Raw genomic sequence first — 12,833 nt, 5'->3', positions numbered from 1 at the left:
TGACATATTCAATGCATATTAAATTCTAATGAGTATCCACTACAGAGCAGAATCTTTTACCAAAGAACTTTGGATCCATAAGTTTAGTATTTGCATGTTTGGTAGCAAGTACAGGAATGCATATAATTACCCTGCATGTTAACAGATTGAGAAAATGGGGTGGTGCATCAAGACCTGGGTATCCTGTACACGAGTCACCAAAAGCAAGCAAGCAGGTGCTGAAGCTGGCAAATAGTACGTTGGCTTTCGTAGCAAGAGGATTCAAAAGTACAGGAGCAGGGATGTGCTGCTGCAATTGTACAGGATCTTGACGAGACCACACCTGGAATGTAGTTTTTGTCTCTATGGGGAAAAAAATATTCTGGCTAAGGAGGGAGTGCAAAAAAAAAGATTTACTAAACTGATTACTGGGATTACTGGGATATTTGTTATGACTATATTCACGAGAGTTTAGATGAATGGGGGTTGGGGTGTAGCAATCTCAAATATAAAATCTTAAAGCAGGACTACGTGGGGTACACAGGAAGGTTGTTTGATGACCAGAGAGTCCAGAACGAGGGATAGGCTATTTAAGAGGAGAAGAAATTTCTTCATCCAGAGAGTGGCGAGCCTGTGGAATTCCCTGTCGCAACATGGTTGAGGCCAAAACATTCAATGATCTCAAGGAGTTACACTGTTCTTAGTGCTAAACGGACCAAAAAAAAAAGGTATGGGGAGAAAGCAGGAACAGGGAACTCAGTTGGATGATCAGCCAGGATCATATTGAATAATGGATCAGGCTTGAAGGGCTGAATGGCCTACTCCTACTTGCTTCAATTTTGAAGAAGAAAGTGAAGGTAATGTCAATGTTCTGGCCAAAAGGGCCAGTCCAGGTTTAATTCCATTACTGGCACATGCTCAGGCAAGAGAGAATATTCTACGTAGAAGATGGGATTGTGAACAAAGATTGAAAAGCTACAGAGGAAAAACCCCGATCCCATGTGGCCAGTGGTTCAACATGGAAATGCAGTCCCCTCCCTGCACAGCATTCAATGTACATCCAAAACAAATGAGCAGATGCTTTTAAGCCAACACTTGTACACCATAATACTTCAATGGTTGTCTGTCACATTTCACAGTGTTTTTTTTTAAACCTTAAGTAAATATCTAATGTCTGGCTTACTAACAACCCTAAGCTGGTGCCTTACGAAACCTTTTAAGAACAGTCCAGGACTCACTGTGCCCAGGTCAACGATGAAACAGTCTCCTTTGTTGAAGCTGTCCCAGGTCAGAGGAACCTCCAATGCTCGCACCGTTCTGCGGCCCTTCACATGGAGCAGACGTTGTACTGTTACTTCATTGGGCACTACATGGGAGAAACCTGATGCTACCCCTCCAGCCTGCAGCAGAAAGTTTTACAAAACAAACAAGCAGACTGTCAGCTTGCACAGAAGTAACACTGAAAGCATTCAAAGTTATTTATTTTAACACGTAAACCCATGAGCCTCAAATTATTTGTGAGCACCAGACTCGGGTCTTGGAAGATGGAAGATTCCAAAATCGGTGGGTGGCAAACTCCCATATCTTCAAGTGCTGAATCAACTTGTCCAGTGGGGTGCACAAGAGTCTACAGTATGGGGGCGGGGTGGATAGCGAGGAAAACAACATCCTTTGGCCAATTGAGACTGTTTGCAATCAGCGTAATCAATTATTCTAAGCCCATTTCCCAGCATTCAGCCTATAGCCTTTATGCCTCAAAATCGCAAGTGAACATCTGAATACTTAAAATGTTGAGGATTTCTGCCTGTACCATCTTTACAGGAGAGTGTGCCAGATTCCCACCACCCTCTGGGTGAAAACAAACTTATTTTCCCATCTCACATCCCCTCCAAGTCTCCCTCTCTTTAGCCCAAATCTACATCCCTGCTCAATTATCCTTCCACCGAGGGGAAATTCCTTCCTGCCCTTTGCCCCACACAAGAGGTGAAATGATCTCTCTAAAGAGGGAGACAGTAGAGTCTCAGTGCAAAATGTTTCTCCATCCATATGGCACGATGTTGGGACTGTGGTTGGTGTTGAACCTCTTCCCCAAGATGGTGACATCAGAGAAGTAGTTTACAGTGGACATGGTACAAAGCCACAAGCTAAGTTTTTTGAGTAGATTTGTAGCTCGGGTTGTGGATGTTGTAGTTGGTTGGCTCGCCGAGCTGGTTTGTTGTTCCAAAGACGTTTCGTTACCCTGCTGGGTAACATCATCAGTGCAGCCACCGATGAAATGCTGTGGTTTTCCTGCCTGCTATTTAAAAGCCACAAGCTGTTGCTCAAGCTCTGAACACAAATCAAATTCCTGATCCACATTTTCTCAAACACTCCAGAAACCATTTTAACATTTGTTCCACACTAAAAAAGGATGCCTCAGTCAAGTACCTCATCTATTTCTAACTGTCAGCTCAGATCACATATTTGTCTTCCTGACCTCTCAATATCACCTCCCCGCCACCCCACAAACAAGGGACTATCACTACAGTCACAGATAGTACACTCCTGAGTAGCTTTCAAATCACAAATCCAATTGCTTAGATGTAGAGCAGACAGTGGCCTGTACGGCAGCAACGAATAACTTTCAACATCAAGTGCCCCAGCTGGGAAATCTCACCCTACACCAATGTACTCTAACACTTGGCGCACACTTGTGCTGAACAGTATTAGGTATTTATACTGATTCCGCTGACTCTCTCAGGCTTAATGTTGCTTTTGGCACTACACAAACTTTCTACTTTTCAAGATTTTCAAACAGTTTCACAAATTTTTCACTTTTATAAACTGTTCAGGACAAGTAATGATCAACAGTTTCAGAAATGCATCTTTTGTTAAGACACCATTTAAGACATTGCATTGATTCAAGGAATTAAGTACCACGGCCAAAAGGGGAAAAAAAAACAAACATAGGACTCATTCACTGCAAAGTGTTGAATCAAGTTCCTGTCTCAGATTACTGAGAGATTTTTGTTTTTTTTAAACCTTGTATTTGATGCCAGACTTGAAGTTGCCCAGAAAGATGTTGGACTCATGGCCCTGCACCTCTCTGTACTGGACAGGTTTGCCGTCGAGATAATCATCCAACTGCACAGTGAAGATGGCAGCAGCTCCTTTTTCATCTTGGGAACACGAATCCCCTGTGCAGCAAGAGAAACACAATTTGTCAGACTATCCCTCGTAGCAAGGAAAACTGGAGCAATTTTCCTACTTTTGCCAAACACACAATGAGAATCAACAAACCGCATGCCTTCAGGACTCATTGTTCAAATATTACTGAGATTGCAACTCTGAACATGGGCGAATAGCTAATGGCGGACAGATGGACCGTAATCAACGAGCCAATTAAAACTTTTCTTACAAACAAAATACTGAGTTATTGCAAGCAATGAGAGATTTGGATGTACTGCCTGAACAACTGGTAGAAGCACATTGTAAAGCAACTGGATATGCTTTCCTTTCAGGGAATGTTTGCATGGGTCTGCAGAAGGAGAAACAAAGTCAGACTAGATAGACTGCAATTGCAAAGAACCGGCAGGTGCTTTTTTTTTGGTGGGGAGGGGGTGCAGTGTTGAGCGGTAGTGGTGGACGACAACAGTGGAATGTGAAAACAGCCTTGTTACCATATAGTGCTATAATTCTAAACGCTTGGACATTGTCAATTGTTTTTGCAATTGTTGGATTATCTCAAAAAAAAAAAAGCTGAAAAACAGGCAAGTGTGGAATATTACCAAAAGAATTGAACAACCACAAAACAAAGAAGCTGGATGTAGCTAAGAAAAACTATGACCCATAAAAGGCAACACAGGTACACAGCTACCAAATAGGGAGCTATGAATAATTTTTAAAAATTGAGAGAGGCATGTTAAGAATGCATCAAGTAAGATGTTAGGAATGAAATTGGCATGGTTAAAGGAAATTAAAATACACAAACTGCATTTAAAGAAGAGATGGAGATGGAATAATTGCTGGAGGCATTGGTTTAATCAGGTTTCTCACCACAGAAAAAATGTGGATCCAAATTACAAAATATAAAGCAGCTACTGGGGTGGGGTGTGGGGTGGGGCATGGGTGGAGAGAGGCAGAAGTTCAAAAAGAGGATCACTGGACTCATAATACTAACTCTGCTTCCTCTCCACAGATACCATCAGACCTGCTGAGTTTCTCCAACAATTTCTGTTCTGCAAACTACATTTAAGATTACAATCACCTTACACCTACATCAAAAGAACACTATCCCCACTTCAAGTAAACCCCAGAGATACATGTACACTGTAGGGTAGAGTGAGAAATAGTAGGGGATAGTGAGGAATAAAGCCTGAAATAATTTGGAGAGCCATTACTTGGATCATTCTGCCGAGTGTGGGCTGTCAAAGGGAAATGCAAGGTTTTGTACACCTGGCCCTCAGAAGTCAAAGGCCTAAGTCACTAAACATTGACACACGAAAGCCCAAGTCACTAAACAGTCTCAATTCCAAGTATAGCTGCAGTTTACCTGAAACTAGGGGAACGAAGATGTTGGTGTGTTCACCGGGCTGGGAAGTTTGATAGCAGATGTTTCATCCCCTTACTAGGTGACATCCTCTGTGCTGTGGAGCCTCCTGCGAAGCGCTGTTTTCTTGTGCCGGTTCGAATTTAAATGGACTGGTTTTTGCTGTTTCCGGTAGGTGCCGGTCCCAGCTGTGCATTCTAATCGTTGGTATATTGGGTCTAATGCAATGTGTTTGTTGATGGAGTCCAAGGATGAATGCTAAGCCTCCAAGAATTCCCCTGGCTGTCCTGTTTGGCTTGTCCCATTACAGCAGTGTTGAAAAAGTGTGGTTTTTCTCATCTGTGTGTATTGAAACCAAGGGCATCTGGTCATGTCGTTTCGTTGCTAGCTGGCGTTCGTAAATGCAGGTTGCTAGTTGTCTGCCTGTTTGTCCCATGTAGTTTTTTGTGCCATCTCCGTATGGTATCTTATAAACTACATTCATCCTGTACATGGTATCTATCGGGTCTTTAACCCTGGTCAGTTACTGTCTTAGTGCAGCTGCTGTGGTTGTAATCCAGTCCTTTTGATGAGTACTGTTTTTCCTGCATCTGTGGAAAGGTTTCTTATCCATTTGTCAGTCTTGTCGTCTCCTCGGTCATTGGTCAATTTGGTCTTTTTTCCCCTGTAGTGCTGGGTTTTGTACGTGTGGGATTCTTGCAGCAACACACTAAGACAGCAACTGACCAGAGTTAAAGACCGAATAGATACCATGGACAGGACGAATGTGGTTTACAAGATAGCAAGAGGAGACTGCACAAACAGGCAAACTAGCAACTAGTCATGCGTTTGTTCCTTTTGGCTGAGGTACTTAATTACTAGACAAACTAGCAACCCACATCCATGAACACCAGCTAGCAACTAAACGACATGACCAGATGCCCTCGGTTTCAATACACACAGATGAGAAAAACCACACTTTTTCAACACTGCTGTAATGGGACAAGCCAAACAGGACAGCCAGGGGAATTCTTGGAGGCTTAGCATTCATCCGTGGACTCCATCAACAAACACATTGAATTAGACCCAATATACCAACGATTAGAATGCACAGCTGGGACCGGCACCTACCGGAAACAGCAAAAACCAGACGATGCAAATTCGAACTGGCACAAGACAACAGCGCTTCACAGGAGGCTCCACAGCACTGAGGAGGTCATCTAGTAAGGGGACAAAATGTCTGCTATCAAACCTCCCCCAGCTTGGCTAACACACCAACATCGACAACCAGCACCCGAGCTACAAATTTCACTCAAATCCTGAGCTAGGGGGAATGAAAGTGGAAGATTAGTCAAGCCCTCAAAGGACCAGGAGTGGCCGGGGGTCGGTGGAGGGGGGGGGAAGCTTGCCAGCTGTCATGTATTTGAAGCTTTCCACATGGAGAGTTTGGCATTCATGTCTGTGACTTTACACTCATCGATACAATGACCTTGAAATCCCATTTGAAAAGCACCAAAACCAAAGAAGATTCTGTTAGGAATACAGAGGATTTGATGATATCTGGAAGGCAGTGTGGGACTCTTGCTGTTCAGAAGCTTGTTCTAGGCAAAATCGGGGTTAACAAAAAAAAAAAAAAGTGCTCAGCACACGTACATAACCAGCACAATTCCTCACACGACGATTAGAAAAAAAAATCAGGAGAACATCAAATCCTGTATCACTGTACAAGCCAAAAAGGTTTCCCTTCATTAGGAACACAAGGGGTCATCGAGATCTGCAAGATACTAAAAAGGAGATACCAAACTAGATGTAGAAAGGATATGGTCTCCTCTGGGGCAATCCAGAAGGAGGGGTCCGTTTTAGGATAAAGGGTAGCAGATTTAAAACAAAGGGAAATTATATCAAAGGGTCACGAATCTGTGGAATTCACTACCCTAGAATATATGGACAAGACGTGGTTTAAAGAGGAGATGCAGAAGTTTAAAATATTAGACAGTTTGAAGGGTTGTGGGGAATGGGCAGGAAGGTAGAGTTGAGGCTGAGAAAATCAACCATGATCAGATTAAGTGGTGGAGCAGGCTCGAGGGCTGAATGACCTAATCCTGCCCTTAGTTCTTATATTGTTATCTATGGGTCTCAGGTTCCTCCATTATGTAGAAATATTTTTTAAAAGCCAAAAAAAAAAAAATCAGTTGTTCAAAGTCCAGCCAACTCACTGGTGTCTGTCAAGCTGTACCTCATTGATGCTGAAATACCTGTGACATTCTAGTACAGCATGGTGGGAACTTTCACTACCATAAGTAGTGCATCTAGCTAACTGCTCAAAGTGAAAAAAAAAAGGTACAGCTTATAGGCAAAAGCATTGAAAAACACCAAATCAGCTTTCGGTTGGGGGGTGTGGTGGAGACTATTTCAGGTGGGACCTTGCCTCAAGTTTTAGAAGAGGCAGATGGGCTAGGAACACCCACGTGTTGACTGGTCTTCTGTTCATTTCCAGAATATTGCTCCAAATCCAATAGGCAATGGCCTTTGGAGGGCAAAGGTCAAGAAGCTACATTTCGCTCTGGAACAGAACACATTGCAATTCAGCGCGAGTCCCCTCCTCTGGTGTCAGAGGAGTCTGGAGCCTTGCAGATATTTCTGTACAGTAAATCAGGTTTCTGAAAGCTGCACACACAGGAAATTATTAACATGTTGATATTTGATGCATTACACAAGGAAAAAAAGAGAAGTTATGAATGGTTTTAAAATCAGAATTTAATGCAAGACATGAACCTGGTGGGAAAGGACTTGGCCTATAAATTACTAGCAATTCAAATGGACCAAGCATCAGAATTTACTTCAGATGAGACTTTACAAAATTCTGCAACCGACTGAAGTCTTAGCAGCCATGGAGAATTGGACACTTGCAAATCAGCTGCGTTTGGCACCACTGAATGGCATTGCTGACGCCTGAAGTGTTGACTGTAATAAATATAGCAACAGAACATGAACACAAAGCCTTTTAAAAAAAAAAAAATTACTCACCCAGCCAGAAATGCAGATCATACTGCAAGTTTCCTGATCGCTGTTTAATGGTGCGCATTACAAGATACGCATCTCCAGTGAAGAAATCTCCATAGAGGTTTTTGGGCACAGCGACTAGATCCAACTTCTCCACTCTCCAGATCTGCAGGCCAGGCTCTTTACCAGCATTTTCAAATTCAGGATGGTAAACCATTGTGGGACCTCAAAAAAAGAGAGAAACAAAGGCTTCAGCCAACACTGAAAAAAATTCTATCCTCTTTAAAAAAAAAAAAAAAAAAAAAAACCAACTTTTAAAAACCCAACAGCTTTAAAAAAAAAGTTAAACCAAGTCAAAACTCTGGGCCAAAGTTTCTTATTCCAGGCCCCCTCTTACTATCAGGGCAGTCCCTGTGGGCAGGAAGAAAAGATTCTCAATACCAAGTAATTTTTAAGATACAAGTTCTCAAAGCGGCCACTGCTCACTGGCTCACATGTTGTGTCTAATCCCATTCTTGAGAAGACAGCAAGGAACCCTTACCTTGGGCCACTGCAGTCTGTGCACTGATGAGTGATAGAGAAAAATCAAATCAAAGGTACATCTGGTACCTGTAAAATATGGTTCACAACTGAGTTTCTCTTTTTGCCTCAAGACCATACTAATGGTCACAATATAAACATCTCAAAAACATCAGCACTGCCGGTTGAGAGAAAAAGCTTTGCAGAATTTAAAGAAATCTGGACAAAAATCCATGCTGTACTTGGTTCCTTTTGATCAGAACACGTTCTGATCAAGTTTTCGTTGCCCAAAAAGATATTTCAGGCATTTAAACAGACAAGGAGGGGGGTGGGGGTGCGCAGTAAGTGATATTAAAATGCAACACCTTTAAAACGTTCATGCCAGGGTGTTCGGTAGACAAGTCTGGCCTGCTGTATCAGGGTTTCAAACTAGCACACAGACAACAGGATAAAATCTTGTTGAAACATTCCAGGCACCCTTGTATTTGACAAGTCTCTGGCTCGAGTGATGCCTTTTGCACTGGACTCCAGCTGCAAGGCTTGAAGGATGAAGCATGGACTGGAATAGCGCACACTTATGGACAAAGACAAGTGAACTTCCCTGGATATGTACCCTATGTAATAGCACAGTGCAAGATGTAGACTCTGGAAGGTGGGAGAGTAGGGTAAATTGAAACCTTTGTCCAACTTATCACTCATCTGTTTTTACATTATTGTGCTGTGTTAACTTCCATTAATGGTTATACATATTTTGATTATGCAGGTGATTAACAACATACTTGAACTCTTACTGATTTTTCATTAGTACCATTTTTGGTTGGAGCCGAGACCTGTAAGCTGAAGTGGACTTTTGGATTGTGGGCAACAGCTGGTTTGTTGAAAAAAAGAACAAGTAAGCTGGTGTTTGAGGGGCCAGGCCTGAAGGTTAACTGCAGGTTAGTTCTCATTACGAAGGGCTCTACAGACATGTAGATTCTAGGGTGGCAGGTAGCAGACTTCTAGCCATTAACAAGGTCAGTACTTGCATATTGGTTCCAGCAAGTTGCGGAGAGACATTATGCACAGTATGTGGGCACCTATGGCCAGGCCAAGATTTATTGCCAATCCTTCACTGCCCAGAAGACAGTTAAAAACCAAACACATTGCAGTTGGTGCAGAGTCACCCATAGGCCAGACTAGGTAAGGATGTTAGACTTTCTTCCCTAAATAAAAGGGACATCGGTGAACCAGATAATCTGGAATAATCACTGGTTGTAACTAAACCCATTTCATTCAAAGTTTCACCATCTGCCATGGTGGGATTCGAACCCACATTCCAAGAGCATGACCCTGGGGTTCTGGATTGCAAGGCCCATGACATTGCCGCCATGCCACTACCTCCCTTAGAATGTCTTTCACATCCATAGGAAAACGTCTCAAGCACTTTTACACCCAATTGAACATTCCAAGGGTGGTTCCTGTCAGAGTACAAGACATCTGGCAACCAATCCATACACAGGAAGCTCCTACAAGCAGAAATGATACTGAGCTTGTCCTGGTCCACATCCAAACCTCAACAGGGATAATGTCTTCAAAATATGGGACCTTATACATCAACCAACAGGGGAGATAGAGCTGCTGATAAAATAGTACAATAATCCACTGGTTTTTAAAAACTTAAGATTGCTGTATAAATAAGGTAATACTAGTTCTAAAAAGAAGTTAATTTTAACATTCTATTGATATTAGTCAATAGGGCTGCATGGTGGCACTGGTGCTTCACAGGACCAGGGACATGGGCTCCATTCCAGTCAGCAGTGGGAGGGGGGGGGGGGGGGGGGGGGGGAGAGTGGTTGCACATGTGCTGTTTCCCTCCCACAGTCCAAGGATGTGCAGGATAAAGGTGAATTGGCCATGGTAGTTGCAGGGATAGGATAAGGGCTGAGTTTGGGTGGAATGCTCAGAAGTTCAGTGCAGACTTGATGGGCTGAACTACGTCTTTCTGCCCTGTAGGGATTTTACGATTCTAGTCTTGCGAGTGGAGACAAGGAGCTCTGCTCTAGCTTCGAGGAAGATGTATCCGTACCAGCTCCAAAGAAAAAAAACAACACCCAGTAATTACTCCTGACCAGTGTAGCTTTACTTATTGCTACCATGCAATAAAGTGTCTTTGTTACCCAAGAACAGTGCCTCAATTGTCAGTGCTCAATGGTGATGGATCATCTACCATTAACTTCATTAGATAGGCCCAAGACAAAAGCTCAGACAAAGAAGCCCTCTCAAAACAACTCCCAGCATGTGACACTAGGTAAGACGTAACAAATATTTCAAAAAGGTACTAGGAATCGTCAGCTGGGAAAATAATCAAAGCTTTTGAAGTGAAGCCTGAACCCACTGCTTCGTCTCAGGGCCGAGGATAAGTGATTGAAACTATAGCTGGCACATTAACACAAGCTGTTTCCACCCTCTTACTGGCAGACAGCCTGACAAGTACTTATTTATACAAACAAGAAAAAGTCTAATATTTTTGAAAAAGATGGGCTCTTTTATACAGCAGTGAATATGCAATTAAACCTCTATTCAGATAGAATATGAAAGTCTCCAGTCAAGGAGAAGAGTGGTCACGAAGCCCAAATCCCTATCAGAGTGCAAGGAGAGAAAGCCCAAATGAAACTTCATTCTCTATTTTTGGAATTAAATTAGATTTCTTTTTCTAAAAGAAATAAGAAAAAAAAAGGAAATTCACTGGATTTAAAAACAGCCAAGGCTAATCACAATCCTATTTCAAGCAGCTTCTAAACCCTCTGACATTGCCAAATCTTTCCAGCTATAAAAAGGCTTGGACGTGAGCTGCCTGCCTCCTGCCAGCTCTGGACAAAAAAAAAAAGAAAAATATCAGTGTTCCTTTATGCTAAAACAAAGAGAGTATTAATGCTGTTTCAGAGATGGTAGGAACTGCAGATGCTGGTGAATCTGAGATAACAAGGTGTAGAGCTGGATGAACACAGCGATTTGGGTCTCGGCCTGAAACGTCAGCTTTCCTGCTTGGCCTGCTGTGTTCATCCAGCTCTACACCTTGTTATCTCAGACTATTAACGCTTTTGCTCTGTCACCACAATGCCTGCTCCATCATCTACAAAGCTACACAGTTTGTTTAACATTCCTATGAACCAAACCGAAATGGATCCTCAGCACATGAAATGACAGAGTCCAAGTCAATTACTGTTTGACCTCCAGAAGGGAAGCACAATTCCAGGCTGGATTGTTCAACCCTCCACTTCTATCTAGAAGCTCACTGGAAGGTAGCCTATATTTAGGCTTCAAGGAGGAATAATACTAGACCCAGCTCACTGGAAATTAGTTGAGCAGTAACATCCAGATAGTTGCAAATCAAGCTGATATTTAATATCTTGGGTTACAAGTTTAAGACAAATCCAAATTACCCCATCTGGTTTCTTTAACAGTGCACATGTGCTTTGTGTTCTGAAGCTTGCTAATAAACTCCATTTTGGATTTCACCTTAAAAAGTGCCTGAAATTCGAGCAGCCTTTTCAACAAAGAATGGGATTTAAAAGAGGAAAATAATATATTGCTGTCTTGGGTTTGAGGGAGGGGAAAGGAATCAATTAAAATTCCTCTTACTCCTCCATTTGAATGAGACTTTAAACTGGAAACATATTTAACAGATTGGGGTTGAAATTGTTAATGTGCTTCAGGAGGAGGGAGCGAATGAAACACTGTACGTCTGCCTTTCTGCAATCACCCCTAAGGCATCACTTCTACAACGATCTCAATACACTGAATACAAATTGACCATTTCCACATGAGGAAAGAAAGGTCAATCTGGGCAAGACTTCTAAATTACAAGAAATCTAGTCAGTCACTCATGTATTATGGATCAACAGCTGTATTTGGATAACAAAAAAGGGGTTTTGGCTATGCTTGAATATGGGAAGTCGACTGGGGATAATATTAGAGACAGTCTATATGAGGAGAGTCAAAAATTACAATTACTACCCAAACCTACCGTTAGTTATTGGACTTCCTTATCAGATGAAAAAGGACTAACCAACATAAAGCTCTACTGCATGGAGGTTCTTCAAGCGTCTAAAGTAGAATTTTTTAGTGATTAATGTGGGCAGAAATTGCTCAGGAGAAAGACTCAATTGAATTTTTGAAATCATTACAAAAGGAGACTTCAAGTTCCTACGTGCCACATTCCTTTGAAATTGCTGGTTGCTTCCAATCTAATTTCTAGTCAGTTTGCAACACAGACAGTACGGAGGCAGTAGGTGGAGGTGTCTCACTTTGAGACTGAAGTTCAGAACAGTGTACAGCATCTTGGAGGTTGATCTTCCTACACCTTTCGGATCCCTGGGGCATGGGCTGATCAGAGTTAGGGACCAATGAACTGCTCAACTCCAAAACAACTTCTGCTTTCAAAAGGGCAGGACTTCAATGGCAAAACCTGGAGCAACAGTTTAATGTCCAATTTAGCACCATAAATGCAGAAAGGAAATAAAGAGACAAATAATTGGCTGCAACAAATGGATTGCCCCAATTAAAACAAATTCCTTCTCAAGTGGACTCTGTGGGGTAGAGTGAAGAGACTTTAGGACAAAAACATACCACTCAATGCCAATCTACATTCAGCTGTGGTGGGGATGGGAAGGGGGTCAGGGTACAAGGTAGGAGAGAAAACAGTCAATTATTCATCAACACCTCCCTCTTGTACTTTGGGAGGTGGCTATAGAGAGAGTAGAGAGACTGCACTAACACTGTGGAGCTGGAGGAACACAGCAGGCCAGGCAGCATCGGAGGAGCAGGAAAGCTGACGTTTCCGGTC

General features: G+C 42.4%; 1 protein-coding gene across 1 annotated transcript in view; it reads right to left on the bottom strand.

The window, feature by feature from the left end:
- The window catches only part of gsna (gelsolin a), a 70,643-nt gene that overhangs the window by 36,780 nt on the left and 21,030 nt on the right, over positions 1 to 12,833 (bottom strand). Inside the window, exons 2-4 of the mRNA XM_020514350.2 lie at positions 7,514 to 7,714; positions 3,001 to 3,155; positions 1,218 to 1,379 (exon numbers count right to left, since the gene is read on the bottom strand). Coding sequence (XP_020369939.1) covers positions 1,218 to 1,379; positions 3,001 to 3,155; positions 7,514 to 7,706 — 510 coding nt within the window. The 5' untranslated portion in view covers positions 7,707 to 7,714. The remainder of the gene's footprint in view (positions 1 to 1,217; positions 1,380 to 3,000; positions 3,156 to 7,513; positions 7,715 to 12,833) is intronic.

Source organism: Rhincodon typus, chromosome 28 (assembly GCF_021869965.1).
Source record: "Rhincodon typus isolate 14 chromosome 28, sRhiTyp1.1, whole genome shotgun sequence".
Taxonomy (NCBI): Eukaryota; Metazoa; Chordata; class Chondrichthyes; order Orectolobiformes; family Rhincodontidae; genus Rhincodon; species Rhincodon typus.
The sequence above is the reverse complement of the archived record's forward strand: the minus strand, read 5'-3'. Positions and strand labels throughout refer to the sequence as shown.